The sequence below is a fragment of the Paramormyrops kingsleyae genome, chromosome 14 (genome assembly GCF_048594095.1).
Source record: "Paramormyrops kingsleyae isolate MSU_618 chromosome 14, PKINGS_0.4, whole genome shotgun sequence".
Lineage (NCBI taxonomy): Eukaryota > Metazoa > Chordata > Actinopteri > Osteoglossiformes > Mormyridae > Paramormyrops > Paramormyrops kingsleyae.
This window is the reverse complement of record NC_132810.1, coordinates 27463609-27483936: the sequence shown is the minus strand read 5'-3', so window position 1 is coordinate 27483936 and position 20328 is coordinate 27463609. Positions and strand designations below refer to the sequence as shown.

The 20328-nt window shown below is 47.3% G+C and overlaps 1 protein-coding gene across 2 annotated transcripts; it reads left to right on the top strand.

Moving 5' to 3' along the window:
• Positions 1-4450: 4450 nt before the first annotated feature.
• On the top strand, positions 4451-20036 carry LOC111834507 (B2 bradykinin receptor-like). Of its 2 annotated transcripts, none has more exons than XM_023793868.1 (2): positions 4451-4577; positions 18963-20036. In XM_023793868.1, the coding sequence occupies exon 2, from the start codon at positions 18971-18973 to the stop codon at positions 20033-20035; it is 1065 nt and encodes a 354-aa protein (XP_023649636.1). In that variant the 5' UTR covers positions 4451-4577; positions 18963-18970; the 3' UTR covers position 20036. The 2 variants fall into 2 exon arrangements, with proteins under 2 accessions (XP_023649636.1, XP_072555082.1); XM_072698981.1 differs by having other exon boundaries at positions 4523-4586.
• The last annotated feature ends 292 nt before the right edge of the window (positions 20037-20328 follow it).

Here is a 20328-nt window from a genome sequence, read left to right as displayed (position 1 = left end):
TTTTAGGAACTGTGGCAGCTTGGATCGAAAATTGGCTAACTGACAGGATGCAGTGAGTAGTTATTAGAGGCACAATGTTGCAGTGGGGTACCGCAGGGTTAAATTTTAGGACCACTATTGTTCCTAATTTACATTAATGATATTGACACAAATACATACAGTAAACTGGTTAAATTTGCAGAGGACACCAAGGTGGGTGGTGTAGCAGATACTGATCTAGCAGCAGAGAGGCTTCAACGGGATCTGGATTTAATTAGCGAATGGGCTGATACTTGGCAGATGAAATTTAACACAGATAAATGTAAGGTAATCCATGCAGGGAGCAGAAATATAAAGTACATATATTTCATGGGTTCCACTGAAATAAAGGTAGCTGATTACGAGAAAGATCTCGGTATGTATGTTGATGCTTCCATGTCCCACTCTCGCCAGTGTGGGGAAGCAATAAAAAAGGCCAATAGAATGTTGAGTTATATCTCTAGGTGTGTGGAGTTTAAGTCAAGGGAGGTGATGTTACATTTATATAATTCCTTGGTAAGACCCCACCTAGAATACTGTGTGCGGGTTTGGTCACCATACAGTACCTCAAGAAGGACATTGCTGCCTTAGAAAAGGTGCAACGAAGAGCTACGAGAATGATTCCTGGTCTTAGAGGAATGTCTTATGAGGAGAGGTTAGCAGAACTGAATCTGTTTATCCTTGAGCAAAGGAGACTAAGGGGGGATATGATTCAGGTGTATAAGATTCTAACGGGTCTGGATGCTGTTCAGCCAAATGACTATTTCAATATTAGTCTAAATGGTAGAACTCGTGGCCATAAGTGGAAATTAGCGGGAGAACATTTTAAAACAAATTTGAGGAAGCACTTCTTTACACAGCGTGTAGTTAGAGTATGGAATAGTCTTCCTGCTAGTGTAGCGGAAGCTAAAACCATGGGTTCCTTTAAATCAGAGCTAGATAAGATTTTAACAACTCTGAGCTATTAGTTAAGTTCTCCCCAAACGAGCTTGATGGGCCGAATGGCCTCCTCTCGTTTGTAAATTTCTTATGTTCTTATGATGCATTTTGCTGTGGTGTGTCAACAATGACCACTGATCTCTAAATTCTAATTCTAATCTAAAATTACTACTGTCGGTATTAAGCAGCCTGATAGCAGAAGGAATGCAGGACTTTTCCTGAGGGGTGCATACAGTAATAGCACCAATCTGAGGGCATTACACTAAATTCACTAAACAAAATTGAGAGGGAGTCAGATTGCGGGCACTAAAGAAGAGGCCTGTGGTAATGAAGCAGGAGTTACGTCATCAATTGTATATAGTACAATTATTAAGTAGCAGCCAAGTCAACTCTATATGTGCAAGAGTAGAATTGTCATCACTGTTATTTTCTGCCTATCCTGTGTATTTAGTCCGCGTCTGAGTTAGTTTCCCCAGATCCGTCATTAATGTGCGTCGCTGTCTGTCCTGGTCACGGTAATAAATCCATTTGCCTGTGGATTTTCGCCTTACTGCCTCGTCTTTCCCCGCGATCATAACAGAATGACGGAACCCCTTTGCACCCAGCTCGAAAAAATAGGAGAAAGAAGAAGCGCAGGGAAACTACAGCGAAGGAAGACCTGACTGTATACCTGAGGGCTTGCTCTCTCCCTGCCGCCTCTCTCCCCGCTGTATATCGGGAAGAGCCCCTCCCGATACAGACACTAGCGGGGATCACCGTAGCCGCGCAACTGCCGTCGCCAGCAGCCTCCATATTCCAGGGTGGCCACCAGGAGTATGTGGGGATCAGGGCTGTTTTTGACGCTATCCCGCGGGTCCCACGATCCCTTAAAGGGACCGCAAATAACCAGGAAGCACCGACTCTGGATGCGCTGGCTGAGGTGCTCGACCTCCCGCCTGATGCCGCCACTCTGCCCATCTCACCCATCCTGCCTGCCTCGCCCGTCCTGTCTGCCCTGCCCGTCTCGTCAGCGCTCCCTGCTGGCCGAGAGTTGGCGGTGCCTGCTGCTGCAGCTACGCCCAAGGTCCCGGCACCGCCTCCGCCTCGGGCTGTGCCAGAGGCTCCTGCTGCAGTTCCGCCCGTCTCGCCGGCTCCGCCCATCCTGCCTGCAGCGGTCTCGCCTGAGGTCCCGGCTCTGTCTGCAGCTACGCCCGCTGTCCCGGCTCCGTCTGCAGCTACGCCCGCTGTCCCGGCTCTGCCCGTCTCTGCTCTTAGGCCTCCACCTCCTGCTCCGCCCGAGGCTCCTAGGCCTCCGCCTCCTGCTCCGCCCGAGGCCCCAGACTGCCGCACCGACGCTCCTCCCTCCATAGTGGAGTCGGAGGAGGAACTAGAATGGGACCCCTTGGGGATCTACCTCCTGGGCCCCAAAAACTCTGGGGTCAGAGTGCGCGCCTTTGGGGGGGGGGGTTCTGTCACGCCCGGCTTGTCCAGTCCTCGTGTGTGCCATGCCCCCCTTGTTACCTCGTGTTACTTCCTGATTGTCATCACCTGTTGCCTGTTATTTTCTGCCTATCCTGTGTATTTAGTCCGTGTCTGAGTTAGTTTCCCCAGATCCGTCATTAATGTGCGTCGCTGTCTGTCCTGGTCGCGGTAATAAACCCGTTTGCCTGTAGATTTTCGCCTTCCTGCCTCGTCTTTCCCCGCGATCATAACACAGAGTGTCTGAGGAGACAGAATGTGTACCAGGAGCTTTCTATGTATTCTGTCTTCTGAAGACCTTGTTTACATCTGTCTTGTTCATTCATATGGGGGGGTGGCTAAACATAGGGGGAGTGAGCTGGGGGGAGTGTGAGTAAGGTGTAAAGGAAGCCAGGTGGGTGTGAAGAAGGCCACTGAAAAGGTGAGGGCTGTGCAGGTGAGGGTGTGATGTGTGAATATGGATCTTCAAACCTACAGTAGAATTTATTTAGTGTATTGGTTGAAAGCCATCTACAGACTGGAAAGGAATGCATAAGACACACAAGTCAATAACCAATTCATTAATTCATTATTGTCTTGTGTGTCTTATGTCATCTAATGTGTAATGCAGTTTTTAAAATCTCAGACAACTGCTATTTCATTTCATTTTATGTCTGCACTTGGGTGTATGTCTGCACTTGAGTGACTTAGCTTGAAGTTATCATGTCCTGCCTGCCACATCTGCCTGACCCTCCGGATGGACCACACATGATGCTTCTTGCCCCACATTAGTCTATGTATTTAAGTACCTGTGTGGAATTAAAATTGGACATTGGTAGGCCCGGGAGGGGAGGCATATTGGGTCTGTTATGTTTTTGGCCTTAGGCAAGAAGAGATTGTTTTGAATACTGTGTGACCTCGCTTTGTGATAGCTGCCTGCAGTTGGCTCCGCAGAAGCTTGGACCTTGAAGAGGAAGACAGTGGAGGAAAGGGGGGGAGAAACCACTTGCAGGAAGAGACTCGAAGCCGCCCCAACTGGTGCACATAGAGTTATAGTTTAATAAAGTAGTTGTAGTAGTCAATATATAATATGTTACGCAATTGATCGCATAAGTAATCATGTTAATCATACTTATGTTAATCATACTAATCATATGTTGACCATGTATTTTCAGTGATTCAGGGACAATACGTCAATGTGTTAATCATTAATCAATGGAACACCCAAACATTAACAGTGATTCAATGTCATGTAATTAATATCTATATACATATCTCAAGTAGAGTCTAGAAGCCGAGGCTGACTCCAGTAAATTACGTAAAATGGGTGAACTTTACCTTAACTTTAGCTTAGTTTGTTGATGGTTTGTGACCAATCAGGACTTAGAAGTCTTGGGAGTTATGGTTTATCTACTGGTTGCTCTGTGTGCTGTAGGTGACTTGGTACCAAGTGCCAGAGTGTGATGGGAGCGCTTTGCTAAACTTGCTGGAATAAAAGAGATTTTCTTTACTCACCAAACTAAGAGGTCCAGACGTTTATTCTAAGTGCATCTCTGTGTTATCCGAGAGGTTGATTTATAATTTTTCTACCACACCTGTTGTTTGTCTTTTCCTCGCTAGTCCAGTCACAAGTCATGTCCCTCCTTGTTTTAACCCCTCTGTTTTAATCCCTTGCGGTCTTATTACTTTCCAATTCCTGTTTGTTTCATTTTGACCCAATAAAACCCCTAATGTCATGTCATCACGCCTGCCCTCAAGTCCTTCGTCCCGCAACCTGTGACAGAAGCAGTAAAAACACAAAATGTTTATATAAATAAATAAATTCAACACCCACTTACTGTTTGTCTGCTAGACCAGAAGCCCTCTGTTAAAAAGTACTAGAATTTTGGTAAAATGACACCAGCTACATACACATTCCAGTGTCTCAATTAAATAACCACGTCTGGAGGCCGGACGATGGGATGTTATATTCTCAGCCTCACTGACGTGCCAGTGACATCATGTCTGAATTGAAACCACAAGTTTCAGGCACTGGTCTTTGTGGAAGGGCTTTGGTAAAAACACTGACTCGAAAGGGAGTCAACCTCGCTTTAATCACTACTTCTCTCCTCCACTAAGACCAACTTGTATTATCCACAAGGAGTCCGAATACTCAACACAACCCAAATTTATCTTTGTGAGGGGTAAGTAAGGTATGAAAATTTATGTTTTCATTCATTTTTCTTAAACCAAATCAACTAAAGTATTTTTAATATACCATCCATCCATTCACCTTGCAGTTGCTTGTCCCAGTCAGGGTTGTGGGATTTTGTAGTATTTCATTCTCAAATAATATAATGTGTAAAACAAATAATGATCAGAATGAACTGAAAGTTGGAACAAATAAATTAATAGTGATTAGTTTATCATCAGATTGGTTTAACAGGAATTTGCTTGCAATATGAAAACATTATCAGTACATAAAAAAGAAATGTCATTATGTTTATTTAAGGCTTTGAGGAATTCTGGGAGCTTGTGTATAGGAGTGCTGTCTATATGTATAAAAACAAGGCAAGAAATGTATGCAAAAAGATTTTAATTAACTTGCTTTTATGAGTTTAAGAGTTTCAGTGCACTATGTCTTGTCATTAATCTTCTTTTATTTTTAGCCTGTGAAAACATATTCATAGAATCATAAATAATTTTAATAATGATTTTATGATGGTCTAAAAAATAGGCTAGTCATAAAAGTGGCAGTCTGTTACAATGCTTGAATATTATGGCACCAAATAATCTAAATGTAATTTCACTTTGACAATTATATACAAAGATTATTAAACAGAAAGGAGACCCAAAGTGAACAAGATATTTATTCTTAGAGAAGCATATTTGAATACCTAACTTTACTTAGTCTAGAGACCTGATTTAATAAACTTCTTATATTAGCTTTGTACAGTTTTTGTAGTGTTTGGAACATTTTCTGTACAATAGAGATATGTTCACATATTTAACATTTTAGTTTTACAGAAAAGTAATTTGTATTTTAAAAAATGGGTGTCCATAATTGTGACGTCGAGAGAGCAGACTAGAGGCAGACCCCGTATTGCTGGAGACAGGTTGTTTACTTCTATAACCAGGTACAGTATTACAGAAGTCAAGTACACAAGTCAATATCGTGGTCGGGTCGGAAGCTGGGAGTCGTAAGCCGGGGGGATCAGTCCAAGGAGCAGGCACAGGACAGGACAACAAGAGGGGAGGACGAGCAGTGGAGACGGGTCGGGATCGCAGGAGCAGGTGGGCAGGCAGGGCATACGGGAGCGGGCAGGTGGGTAGAACAAGCAGGTGAGACGCAGGAGGCAGGGATAAGAGGAAAGACAATAGACAGAGAAACGCTCAGTATGGCACATAACTATGGCAACAATACTTCTTAACGTCTGTTGCATGCGATCTGCTTAAATAAACCGGGGCAATTAGCGGTGATCCCCTTTGGTGGTTCGTCCCGCCCCCTTGGGCGTGACAATAATAGCTTCAGTCCTACAGAATTATATTATTTCTCCGTAAAACAACTAGCCAAGTGATGTGTTATTTAAATACAGCATACAGAAATAACAGTAACTTCAACATACTCATGGCAAGTGAGGGTCTTACAGCTGGTATAAACATTGGTTCCAGAACCAGAGTAGCTCATAGGGAGTATAAGTTTAGCTAAAACATTATTACTTTGTCATGGAAAAAAAATAATTAAAAAAACAATAACTGAAACCATGGATAATAGCAAGCCATTTGCAAACCCCAAAGCACCAAATAAAGCTACTTCACCATACATAGAGTACCAGGGGGTGCACGGGGGGTGCACGTCATGCAAGCATGCAATAAGTGCCCTTTTTATATTTTGCCCCTGCCCCTTCCAGCAGCCTAAGTCCACCACTGGAACATAAGAAAAAAGAAAAAAGCCATCCTTCAATCCAGCTGTTTAGCCTTCTGGCTCGCTAGCTAGTTGTGACATGTAATAGCATAACATCCTATTTAACATTACTAAAGGAGAGCTCTGTGAGTACCATGACAGCAAGCTGAAAGTTTTACCACCACTATCACAGGTTACAGTTAGTAAAATTACATTTGTTATCTCCGGGTCAAGATGCAGAGGAAAAATTTCTGCATTGTTTAAAATGACAGAAAGCCCTAGTACTGTCAAATTACAGAAAATTCTGTTATTATTTTCTCTTTTTTGGGGGGGAGGACTCCCCAACTCTATACTCTCCACCAATCATATGGTGGTGACCAGTGCTGGTTCTGGCCGAACTTTACGGAGCCATTAGTGAGCTCCAAAATGCACACCCAGACTGTTTATTGTAGCTGATGATTTCAACCATGCAAATCTCAGCTCAGTTCTCCCTAAATTTCATCAGTAGGTGAATGTTGTAACGAGGGGGGCGAACGTTCTGGACTGTGTTTACACAAACATTGCTGGTGCGTACCGTACTGAATCTCGCCCCCACCTCGGCTACTCAGACCACAGCTCTGTTCCCAGCATACAAACTGCTTGTCAGATGGGACAAGCCCATTCTGAAACAGATGAAAACCTACCCCCCCAGGAGCCATCTCTGTGCTTCAAGACTGTTTTGAGCACATTGACTGGAAAAATTTTTGGGAAAATGCAACTTACAGCAGCTCTACCATTTATTGCTGTCTTGCTGCTAAAATACATCTAAAATACATAATACTGTATCTGCAATAATAGTGTAGCATCGCACGGATCTGTGCATCTCAGCATGCCTTGCGATCACTTGTGAATGTAGCCCTTGTTATATTGTTGGTGTTTATGGTTGCATTTCCCCATTGTCACGCAGGTGTGTGCTTATGTCTTGTGTGTTCCCAGTCCAATCCGCACATGTTCTTAACTTGTGTGAATCTCCCACCATGAGCGCATCTTACAGTTCAGCCTCTGACCACCTTGTGTTTCCGCAGCATGTATTTGGGTTCGGTGCTTGTGGAGAGTCTGTTACAGTCCTGTGCAGGACTCTGATAAAGAGCATGTTCTGCGCCGGCAAGCAAGTCTCCTTGTCCTTCACTGCTCTTTCCATGTCTCGGTCTGCCTGACGCTACAATACTATTTATTCAATATCCATTCAAACCAGCATGGTTACTACTGCCAACTGCACTGTATGTTGTCACATCCCGTAAATTGCACTTGTGCAGTCTTGTGTTGTTTCTGTCCTTGGTCCTGGAGGAACAATGTTTCATTTACTGTATACTTCATATATGGCTGAAATGACAATTAAACTTAAGCTTGCAGGGATTTTAGGAACTGTGGCAGCTTGGATCAAAAACTGGCTAACTGACAGGAAGCAGCGAGTAGTTATTAGAGGCACAATGTCACAGTGGGCCTCCGTTCATAGTGGGGTACCGCAGGGTTCAATTTTAGGACCACTATTGTTCCTAATTTACATTAATGATATTGACACAAATACATACAGTAAACTGGTTAAATTTGCAGACGACACCAAGGTGGGAGGTGTAGCAGATACTGATCTAGCAGCAGAGAGGCTTCAACGGGATCTGGATTTAATTAGCGAATGGGCTGATACTTGGCAGATGAAATTTAACACAGATAAATGTAAGGTAATCCATGCAGGGAGCAGAAATATAAAGTACATATATTTCATGGGTTCCACTGAAATAAAGGTAGTTGATTACGAGAAAGATCTCGGTATGTATGTTGATGCTTCCATGTCCCACTCTCGCCAGTGTGGGGAAGAAATAAAAAAGGCGAACAAAATGTTGGGTTATATCTCTAGGTGTGTGGAGTTTAAGTCAAGGGAGGTGATGTTACACTTATATAATTCCTTGGTAAGACCCCACCTAGAATACTGTGTGCGGGTTTGGTCACCATACAGTACCTCAAGAAGGACATTGCTGCCTTAGAAAAGGTGCAACGAAGAGCTACGAGAATGATTCCTGGTCTTAGAGGAATGTCTTACGAGGAGAGGTTAGCGGAACTGAATCTGTTCAGCCTTGAGCAAAGGAGACTAAGGGGGGATATGATTCAGGTCTATAAGATTCTAACGGGTCTGGATGCTGTTCAGCCAAATGACTATTTCAATATTAGTCTAAATACTAGAACTCGTGGCCATAAGTGGAAATTAGCGGGAGAACATTTTAAAACAAATTTGAGGAAGCACTTCTTTACACAGCGTGTAGTTAGAGTGTGGAATAGTCTTCCTGCTAGTGTAGTGGAAGCTAAAACCATGGGTTCCTTTAAATCAGAGCTAGATAAGATTTTAACAACTCTGAGCTATTAGTTAAGTTCTCCCCAAACGAGCTTGATGGGCCGAATGGCCGTTCTTATGTTCTTACCTGACTTGAGGCAACAGTACTAACCGCTGTGCCACCGTGCTGCCCCTGAGTAAATACCATGAAATTATAATGTAATATTTAATCAGTTACTGGCTTAGTTAGCTTCCCCATAGTGAATAGAGAAAGCCGCTAAACATATTACATTTTATCAGAATCTTTTAAACAAACCAGATAAACTTCCATCTGGCTCATTACCACACATGCTTTTACATGTAAGCAAACAGATGGCTCAATTTTATTCCTCTAAAAGTTGGATGAGCCAGGAGCCATATCTTGCCTTTACAAACACCAATACAAAACAGCTTGCTTTTGTGTGCAACAGTTTAGGTACGCAGTAAAAGACATGCCCTCCTGAGCAAACATAATGATCCCAAAAACATAACTTAAGCAAGGAACCATAACTGAAACCGCAGATCCCACTATCATATCCGGAGAGATGAAGGAGCAAGCGTGGTATTATTAAAGTCAATGTTACATAAACAAAAACAAACAGGATATCAGGGGAATTTAAGCAGGTGGACCAGAGGAAAGCAAAGCATAGGCTACATAAGCTTACAACTTAAATGACAGAACTGGGAAACACATTACTGGGAAGCACTTACATACAAGATTAACAAGGGAGCAAACTAGAGGCAGCTAGAGATTAACATGAGGGCAGGAACAAGAGATAAGACAAACAAGCACCAGGCATGGTTTGTTAGGGCCACACCGGGGAGGAGACAGGAGGGTCAGGCAGACATGATGGGCAGGACATGACAGAAACGTTGATTTAATAACCCAATCGATTTTTAAGAACTATCAATGAATATGTATCATATTTAAGTAATTTTAAGGCAGATTATTGGATTTTACATTTTGTAAGGACCTGTGGAAACCATGGCATTGAACATCACATTCTTCTTTTGTCTGAAAACGTCATAGTAAGTAATAGTTATTAATTTCACTATTTTTTCATATACAGGAGAGCCCCATTTTACTGAATCAGGATTATGATGTTAATACCGTGGACTGGGCCTTACAAAAGTGAAAAATAGTTTGGAGATTACTTATGGTGATTACTAGGTTTCCCTTTTTGTCCCTTTGTCATGTGTTTTTTTTCCAGCATTCTACATATCCATAGTTTGGTTAGGTGCCGTCTCTGTTGCCCTTAGTGTATGATTATGTGTCTGTGTGTGTGTGTGGGAGGAGGGATCACGTATATGTTACATCGTGGAGACCAAATGTCTGATTTTGACATTTTGGGAACCGTTTTTTCGGTCCCCAGAAGAGTAAACTAAATTTCATAAGAATCTGTGACTGCAATCAAAAAACTAAAAATGGCAAAAGTCTTGTATTTTGTTTGGTTACTTGGTTGGTCAAGGCTAGGGCTGGGTAGGGATTAGGGTTTTTCCCATAGAAATTAATGGTCCTCTCAAGGATGTGGATACAATGAATGTCTGTGTGTGTGTGTGTGTGTGTGTAGTAGTAGTAGGTTTTATTGTGTTCCTAAGGGGGTTTTCGTGGATGTAATAGCTACAGATTGTTTTGTTTATCATTACTTTGTCTCTGGGATTTTCTAACAGCTGAAAGTATATAATACTTTGAGCATTTAAAAATTATTTTGGGTCTCTAACCAGTGTGTCTTCTTTTTTTCTTGGTATTTTTCTAGACCTAAGGTTAGTGGATTGTTATTTTTATTCTTTGTGGGTTTGTTGTCTAGTCTGGGTTTTAAGGCAGCTAAAATATAAAATAAAAAAACAGACTGCCTCCTCAGAGCTAAATATTTTTGTTGGCAAAACTTCTTTATACATCTATAGTACTGATGCATATGGCATGTCACATGTAGCAGTAACATAATCAGTGTCTAAGATATAAATACAGACAAAATCTCTAGCTGTGTTTTTATTTGTCATACGACTGAAATTTCATTTTATTGAACCTTTCTAATAGGAGCTCTTTTTATAGAGTAGTTTAATCTATGCTAAAGCAAAACTACTTTTGGTGAAATGGTTCATTGCTTAATCGAAGCTGAACATGGACAGCTAGCATTCATTTTAATAGAGAATGAAAAATATTGCTAATAAAGAGAAAATAACTTAAGAAAATTAAGAGCCTAGTGGGGCAAAGATATCTCCTGTAGGACTCATATGAGAAAAAAATATGAAGTATTATTTTACCATTTTGAGTAGATTGTTATTCCAGTGCATAATTATATCATATGTTGAATAATTGCAAAAAGCAATATGAAATATTTATAGCAATCTCATTTTAATACCTTAAAGAAAGTTATGTAATTTTGCACCTCTTTCATTTTCTCCCTTTATGAAACACAATTATGGTTAAAAGATTACATACACTTATCACAGACATACTGTATATTGTATGTCATGGCAGTATTACACTTTCAATGATTTCTACAGCGATTGTTTTTCTGTGGCATGCAGAATTATTGTAAAAAAAACTTAAAGTGCCTTATGTTATTACAAAAAAAGACTGCAAAAACAATGCAAAAATTTGAATTTATTGTGAATTTTCTGAAAAGAACATACTGTAGGTCTGTCACGCCCACAAGGGTGGGGCCGAGCGCCGGTGACCAATCGGCAGCCAATAGCGCTACTATTTGAACCGACTTCTCCTAGAAACCGGTGCGAAGTATTGTTGCCATTTCCGAATGCGCCTTGCTGAGCAATTTCTTTGTCTCCTGTCTCCCCAGTTTGTCCTGCCTGCTGTCTTTTGCCTGCACGTCCTGCCCTATGGAGTTAATTTTGTGCCAAAAGTATTAATCAAAATTTTGAAAACCGCAAGCAAATCATTAAGTATCAGAATGAAAATAAGTTTTCCAAATATCAAAAAAGTCGAATAAAATATTTTTTTTCCTTCTTCTTCTCTAATTTGTTTTGCTTCTGGAATGTTTTTCTTTGCTTTTGATTATTTTTTTTTGCTTCTGGAATTTTTTTTTGCTTTTGGAATGCTTTTTTGCTCAGTTGATTAAACCTGATTGATTGAATCAACCTGTGCATTTGCTGAGCATAGCCTGTCCAGCCTTGAAAGACTACCATATGATTGGTTGGACTTGTGTTAATTTTTGTGATGTGAAAGGCTGATGTGTGCTGTCAAGAAATATTCCTTAACACAGTGGTTCCCAACCTTTTTTAACTCACGGCCCACACAGCCAAACACGTATGTTTCCGCGGCCCACTGCAAAAGAATTTAAACGATCCCGCTTTTTGTGTCGGGTTAACTAAGTACTCGGAAGCAAGGCTGTTAATTGTCTTTATTGAATAAACTGGTAATGTATTGAATAAACAGAAAATATACATAACGGATCAGCAAGCCCCCACAGGCTCGGGTTGACATTTTGAAAACGGGAAAACGAAATCCAGGCAGAGGTCGGATTTGTTTCCAAGTGCCGTCGTAGTTTGATTGGTTTTAAAGCTTCATTTGACAGTATTTCTGAGCACACAACACAGAGCGGTAGCTGCTCGTTCTCTGCTCCAACATATGTGAAACCCAGCGCTAGGTAGTCGCTGTCACGCTTCGAGGGTGAGCGAGCGGATAAGGTAGAGGTCGGAGCCGTAAATACGGACGAACGGGGTTTAATGCAGGCAGACTGACAGACAAGGCACAGCACATGACACTACAATGACAAGTCTGGGGAAGACTGACTCAGACGAGGACTAAATACAAAAGACAAGCTAGACTTAATAGGACACAGGTGATCACAATAGGGCTGAACACGAGGTAACGAGGTGGGCGTGGCACACATCAGGAGCGGACGGAGCGGGGCGTGACATAACCCCCCCCCAAAGGCGCGCACACCGGGCGCGCCCGAGAGGAGGCGACGGACGAGACGGAACAGGACCTGGAAGACAAAAGCAAAAACATCAAGGAGACACCGGAAACAGGACAGAGACGCAGAACAGAAACAAGGACCAACAGAAAGACAGGACCCGACAAAGAACAGGAAACGCAGACAGGCAGACAGAGAAAGGAGACACAGAGGGGACAGAAAACGGAGGAACCACAGGGCGAGGAGTGAACACAGGAGACACCGAGGGACGAGGAGCAAAGACAGGAGGGAAAAAGGGACCAGAAGGGAACGAAGGAAACACAGAGGGCAGAGGAGCAGAGACAGGAGGCAGAAAGGGAAAGGGAGGAGGAGCAAGGGGAGCACGAGGGAGCCCAGGCGGGCGACAGGCAGCGGCCGGAGGGGCCGCAGGGGAGAGGGAGCAGGAGGGGACCACCCAGGGGCCAAGGGAACGGGACGAGGGAGTGACGGAGGGGACACGGAGGGAGCAGGAGGGAACACCCGGGAAGGCAGGCAGGAGGGGGAAGCCGCGGCAGGCGGAGGCGCAGCCGGAGCCGGCGAAGGCGCCGTCCGACGCCCAGCCGGAGCAGGGGGGCCCGGAGGCGACCGACAAGGACCCGGAGGCGGGACCGAGGACCGGCACCGAGGATCCAGGGGGGAACCCGGAGGGGACCGCCGACCCCGAGCCGGAGGACCCGCAGGCAGCCACCGAGCCACAGCCAGGGGCCGAACGGGCGAGCCAGGGGGCAGGGCGGGCGGGACCCGGGCCCTACGCCTATGTCCCCGTCCCTTGCTGGAGACGGAGAGGCGGGGTCCTGGGGGGCGTCGGCCTTGCCGGGGTACTGGCGAGGGTGTCAGGGCCTCAGGCAGGGCCGCGGGCAGGACGGGAGAGGCGGCCTCAGACGGGGCCGCGGGCAGGACTGGAGGGGCGGCCTCAGACGGGGCCGCGGGCAGGTAGCCAGCAGGAGGCGCCTCGGCGGGCACCTCAGGAAAAGCGGAGGCAGCTGCAGGCGTGCGACCAGCAGGGGCCGCCTGGGCAGGCGCCTCGGGCGTCCGGTCAGCAGGGGGCGCCTCGGCGGGCGCCGCCAGCCCGCTACCAGCAGGGAGCGCCTCAGCGGGCGCCGCCATCACACGGCCAACAGGGGGCGCACCCGCAGCCACCTCAGGCAATTCGGGAGCCGGCAGGACAGGCGAGACAGGCAGTTCAAGAGCCGGCAGGACAGGCGAGACAGGCAGTTCAGGTGTCGGCAGGACAGGCGAGACGGGCAGGTCCAGAGCCGGCAGGACAGGCGAGACGGGCAGTTCCAGAGCCGGCAGGACTGACGAGACGGGCAGTTCAGGTGCCGGCAGGATGGGCGCCGCCGTCACGTGGCCAGCAAGGGGCACCTCGGAGGGCACCATGGGTGTGCGGCCAGCAGGGGGCGCCTCGTCGGGCGCTGCAGTCACTTGGCCAGCAGGTGGCCCCGCAGCGGGCGCCGCCATCACTTGGCCAGCAGGGGCGCCGCAGCGGGTGCCGCAGCCAAAGTGGTGGCAGCTGCAGGGACTGCAGGCAGAGCAGGCAGGACAGGAGAGTCAAGCTGGACAGGCGGATCAGGCTGGACAGGCGGATCAGGCGGTGCTGCAGGCAGATCGGCGGCGGCAGCAGGCAGCGCAGCCGCGGGCAGAGCGGCGGCGGCAGCAGGCAGCGCAGCCGCGGGCAGATCGGCGGCGGCTGCAGGCAGCGCAGCCGCGGGCAGATCGGCGGCGGCAGCAGGCAGCGCAGCCGTGGGCCGATCGGCGGCGGCAGCAGGTGGTGTGGCTGGCAGGTCCGGATCGGTCGGGTCCGGAGGAGGCAGTGCGGCCGGTAGGTTCGGCACGGGCGGCAGGAGGGGCGCCGAGCGAGAAGGCGTGGTCCCTTTAAGGGCTTTGGGGAGCCGAGGAATGCCGTCTCTCATGGCGCGAATTCCGCCTAGACCCAGGCGCTCCGGCCGATAAAAATAAGCCTCCAGCGGAGGTGGCTTCTCCGCATGGAAGCCGGCCAGGCCAGCAGTAGCGATGTCGTCCCAGGCAGGGAGAAGAGAGCAGGCTCTTAGGAAGAGCGTCGGGGCAGCGTCTGCCCCTTTTCCCCTTCGCCTCTTCTTTCGCCGTGCGGGACCGGTAGGAGGGGAGGTCACCTTCGAGGAGGTAAGTGGTTCCAGTCGCCGTTCCACGAATCCCTCAACCAGCTGCCGGAGGTTGTCACGCACTTCGGCGATAACGTGCGTGACCGTGAGCAGAGTCGTCTCCTGGAGGAGTTGGTTGCTCTTGGTGGCTAGCTGCCATAGCCCAGGGTCCTCCAGGACCTCGGGTTGCGACAGCCAGTACTGCACCTCGCCCAGCAGCTTGAGGCGGCTGTCCTCAAGCAGCAGAGGTGCGTTTGGGAGACTTGTCATTCTGTCACGCTTCGAGGGTGAGCGAGCGGATAAGGTAGAGGTCGGAGCCGTAAATACGGACGAACGGGGTTTAATGCAGGCAGACTGACAGACAAGGCACAGCACATGACACTACAATGACAAGTCTGGGGAAGACTGACTCAGACGAGGACTAAATACAAAAGACAAGCTAGACTTAATAGGACACAGGTGATCACAATAGGGCTGAACACGAGGTAACGAGGTGGGCGTGGCACACATCAGGAGCGGACGGAGCGGGGCGTGACAGTCGCTACTATATTTTCTTCGTTTAGGTTTATTTTGAGGCTTTTCAGCATCAGGCTTACTTGTTGCTGAAGAAACGTCTGTATTTTTTCTTTTCAGCGATCCTGTTGTCAACCATTTATCCATTTTTAAATCTGCTTCAGCATGTATGAATCAAAACAATTTTAGATAGTCTAAGTTGGCGGGTTGTTATTAAACCAATCAGCGAGCTCGAATAGTGAACGCATAGTAACAGTTTATTATTTAATTTCTCATTATTTAATTATATATCAAATTATGATTTATTTGATTTTGACTAGACATTTTTTATTATATTAACAATATTACAATTTCTATTAATAATAATTGGCGGCCCCCCTGCAATACGGCCCACAGGTTGAAAACCACTGCCTTAACAGTTTATCAACTTTCTAATTTTCATATTGTATAAATTTTATATGATGTCACTTATATCAACCAGCCCTAATATATAGTATTTTTCTCAATCAAAACATTTTGCCATGGACACAGATTAATTTTGTCATGGACAAAGATTGGTGTGGACCAAATCAGCCACGAAACCCCACCCCCCTAACACCCCCACAATATTGGTAGGGACCACCTGTCACGACTGGCGGGCGGGCGAGCAGGAAAGCAGGCGAGCTGAGCCGAGAAGTCGGACAAACTGGGTTTAATGGGGATAGGGTGGCTGACAGGCACGGACATCGAGACAATACAATGACAAGTCTGGGGTACATCGACTGAGACACGGACTAAATGCACAAGACTAGGCAAACGAAACAGGAAACAGCTGGGCACAATTGGGAAAGCACACGTGGATAATGAGGGGGCGTGGCACACACTAGGAGCGGACGGAGCGGGGCGTGACATAACCCCCCCCCAAAGGCGCGCACACCAGGCGCGCCCGAGAGGAGGCGACGGACGGGACGAAACCGGGGAACAGGACCTGAAAGACAAAGCAAAACATCAACCAAAACCAGGGAACAAGACAGAGACACAAAACAGGAACAAGGACAAGAAAAACGACAAGACCCGACAAAGGACAGGAAACGCAGACAAGCAAACAGAGAAGAGGGACACAGAGGTGACACCCACAGGCGACACGAAGGGGCCAGGAGTGTACAGAGGAGGAACAAAGGGACGAGGAACAGACACAGGCGGGACGAAGGGAGGAGGAGCAGACAGGGGAGACCAGACAGGAACGGAAGGGGGACAAAGGGGAGCCCGAGGGAGCCCAGGCGTGCGACGGGCAGCGGCCGGAGGGGCCGCAGGGGAGAGGGAGGAGGGAGCAGGAGGGGACCACCCAGGGGCCAAGGGAACGGGACGAGGGAGTGACGGAGGGGACACGGAGGGAGCAGGAGGGAACACCAGTGCAGGCGGGCAGGAGGGGGAAGCCGCGGCAGGCGGAGGCGCAGCCGGAGCCGGCGAAGGCGCCGTCCGACGCCCAGCCGGAGCAGGGGGGCCCGGAGGCGACCGACATGGAGCCGGAGGAGGGACCGAGGACCGGCACCGAGGATCCAGGGGGGGACCCGGCGGCGACCGCCGACCCCGAGCCGGAGGACCCGCAGGCAGCCACCGAGCTACAGCCAGGGGCCGAACGGGCGAGCCAGGGGGCAGGGCGGGCGGGACCCGGGCCCTACGCCTATGTCCCCGTCCCTTGCCGAATACAGAGAGGCGGGGTCCTGGGGGGCGTTGGCCTTGCCGGGGTAAGGGCAAGGGAGTCAGAGCCTCCCTGGGGGCAACAGGCGTGGCCGTAGGCGGGGCAGCCAGGGCCGCGGGCAGGACGGGAGAGGCGGCCTCGGACAGGGCCGCGGACAGGTGGCCAGCAGGGGGCGCCTCGGCGGGCGCCGCAGTCACTTGGCCAGCAGGGGGCGCCCCGGCAGGCACGTCAGTCGTGCGACCAGCAGGGGGTGCCTCAGCAGGCGCCGCTGTCACGTGGTCAGCAGGGGTCGCCTGGGTAGGCGCCTCGGGCATACAGTCAGCAGGGGGCGCCTCCGGCGTCCGGTCAGCAGGGGGCGCCTCGGCGGGCGCCGCCAGCACGCGACCAGCAGGGGGCGCAACCGCGGCCACCTCACGCAGCTCAGGCGCCGGCAGGACAGGCAGTTCAGGAGCCGGCAGGACAGGCGAGACAGGCAGTTCAGGTGCCGGCAGGACAGGCGAGACAGGCAGTTCAGGTGCCGGCAGGACAGGCAAGACAGGCAGTTCAGGTGCTGGCAGGATGGGTGCTGCCATCACGTGGCCAGCAGGGGGCGCCGTCGCGGGCACCTCCATCACGCGGCCAGCAGGGGGCGCCGCGGCGGGTGCCGCAGCCAGAGTGGTCTCGAGCTGAGCCGAGAAGTCGGACAAACTGGGTTTAATGGGGATAGGGTGGCTGACAGGCACGGACATCGAGACAATACAATGACAAGTCTGGGGTACATCGACTGAGACACGGACTAAATGCACAAGACTAGGCAAACGAAACAGGAAACAGCTGGGCACAATCGGGAAAGCACACGTGGATAATGAGGGGGCGTGGCACACACTAGGAGCGGACGGAGCGGGGCGTGACACCACCCATACCCAAATTTATATATTCCAGGCTGCCGATAACTCAAACGTTGCAGACATATTATGTGGATGGAGTTTTTGAGACAGATTGCACAAAAATTCAAAAATTCAAAAAATCAAAGGAAGGAAATGGCAGCTGCAAAATATACTTAATCTTGTGAACACAATAAATTTAAATGTATTTCACTGATTTTATTCTTTCCACCCCCAAGCTTACTCTCTCATGTATGTGTGCCTGTATGTCTCATGGAGAACAAGATGGGGTAGGTGAAAAGAGAGTTTCCCCACAAGGATTAATAAAGTATCATAATTCTATTCTATACTATTTCAAATCAACCAAAATTGAAGCAGTGTCACTTAGTAGTGACACAGAAAAGGAGAGCCACAGACACAGATCTGGTGAACCTGATTACAATGAGACAAGTTGGGCTTTTAGAAAATATTTTTTTGGAGAGTTGGAGAGAGTGTGACTAAAGATTATACAGGTTGGGGTGTTGGAGGAGTAGGGATTATAGTCATCCATCGATTTATGTCCTATCGAGTACCGTTTGATTGTTCTTACACTGTCAGAAAAAAAGAGTACCCATTTGTACCTTTGCTTGTCACTGTGGCTGTACTCTATAGGGTCTGCCAGTTGTAACCTAGCTGTAGGTAAATGTACATTTCAGTCTGATTTAATTAAGGTACAGAAATGGACTCTGAGGTATATCCCCAAGGTAGAAACAACATGAATGTACCCCCAATGGTACAAAAATGTTCCTCAAAGTCAATTTCTGTATCTTAAAAGGTACAATTACCTACAGCTAGGGTACAACTGGCAGACCATTGAGAGCTAAGCCGCGGACATCTTTTACCACGTGTGCATACAGGTATAGGTTTAGATAAATGTATGTGATATTGTGTTCTTATGTTATACAGAATATTTGACCAATCCCCAAAAATGACAGATACATTCAGATTGACTTTCAACCTCACAAAATCCAGATGTAAGTTGATAAATACCTGTACATGGTGGGGGTGGGGGGTGATGGGGCCCTCTGGGGAATTTAATGTCATTCTGACAGCATCTACTTATAAGTAATCTAAGGCAAAATCTGTCAAACGATGTTTAAAAAATTCTAAAGCCCATAGATAAAATAAGACAAAAAATAGTACTAGTTTTTATTGTTCAGTCTTTTTAGTTGCTTTTTATCATGACTGTCTTGGATGTTTCTTGACAGTTTCCATCATGGATTTCAGCACAACAGAGATCACTCTGCCTCTCCTCATCCCTTCCAGCCCCACAGCCCCAGGGAGGGATCCCATCAATGCCAGCAGCTGCCCTTCATCTGAAGCCTGGGAGTGGCTCTACACCATGCAGCCTGTGTACATGATAGCCATTTCTGTGCTGGGCGTCATTGGGAATGTCTTTGTTCTGGCAGTGTTCAGTCTGCACAGAAAGTCGTGCACGGTGGCTGAGTTTTACCTGGGAAATCTCGCTGCAGCTGACTTGGTTCTGCTTTCCTGCCTTCCCTTCTGGGCTGTTAATGTGGCCAATGGCTTCAACTGGGAGTTTGGTGCAGTCATGTGCCGTCTTGTAAACATGGGAGTTATTATTAACATGTACTGCAGCATCTATTTTTTGGTGCTGGTGAGTGCTGACCGCTATGTTGCACTGGTCCATGCTATGTCACTCGGGAGGATGAGACGGATTCTGTATGCCCGACTCAACTGCCTGGCTGTCTGGGCCTTAGGCATCATCATGAGCATCCCAGTGCTGAAATTCAGGACTGTGGAGTACTATCCGGAATATAATGTGAATGCATGCTATTTAAAATACCCAAGCTTGGATGTGGAACTGATCTGTGACATACTGCTCATTATAATTGGATTCCTTATACCATTTTCAGTCATATCCTATTGTACTTGCAAAATTATCCAGACCTTGAAGAACCAAAAAATAAGGAAGCTGAGTGCAGTGAACAGGGAGAAGAAGGCCACTATACTGGTCCTGTGTGTGTTGTTCGCATTTGTGCTATGCTGGATACCTTTTCACTCTGCGACTTTCCTTCATATCCTTCTACGGCTCAATATTTTGGTAGGATGTGAAATGGAAAATATTTTGGAAATAAGCAATCAGGTGTTCACCTATCTGGCTTTCAGCAATAGTGCTTTAAATCCTGTCCTGTATGTAATTGTTGGGAAGAATTTTAGGAGGAAAGTCAAGAAACTGTTTGAGCAAATGTCTCTGAGGAAAAAAACCACAGAATCTATTTTGTGTCATTTCTCCTCGACACTGAATACCCTAGGTTAAATTAACTATGTTATTTCCCTTATAAAATATTTTGCATTATAAGGTATTAGATGTAATATACTACAAATGTATAAATCTGTCATTCAACAGAAATTGTGTTATACTATATATATTATGTGAACAAAAATATTGGGACACCTGGCCATTATACCTACAGGAAATTTTATGGATTCTAAATCCATAGGCATCAATACTCAGCTGGTCCCCCCATTGCAGCCATACGAGTTGCCACTCTTTTGTGAAGGCTTTCCACAAGATTTTGGAGTGTGTCTGTTGGGAATTTCAGCCCCATC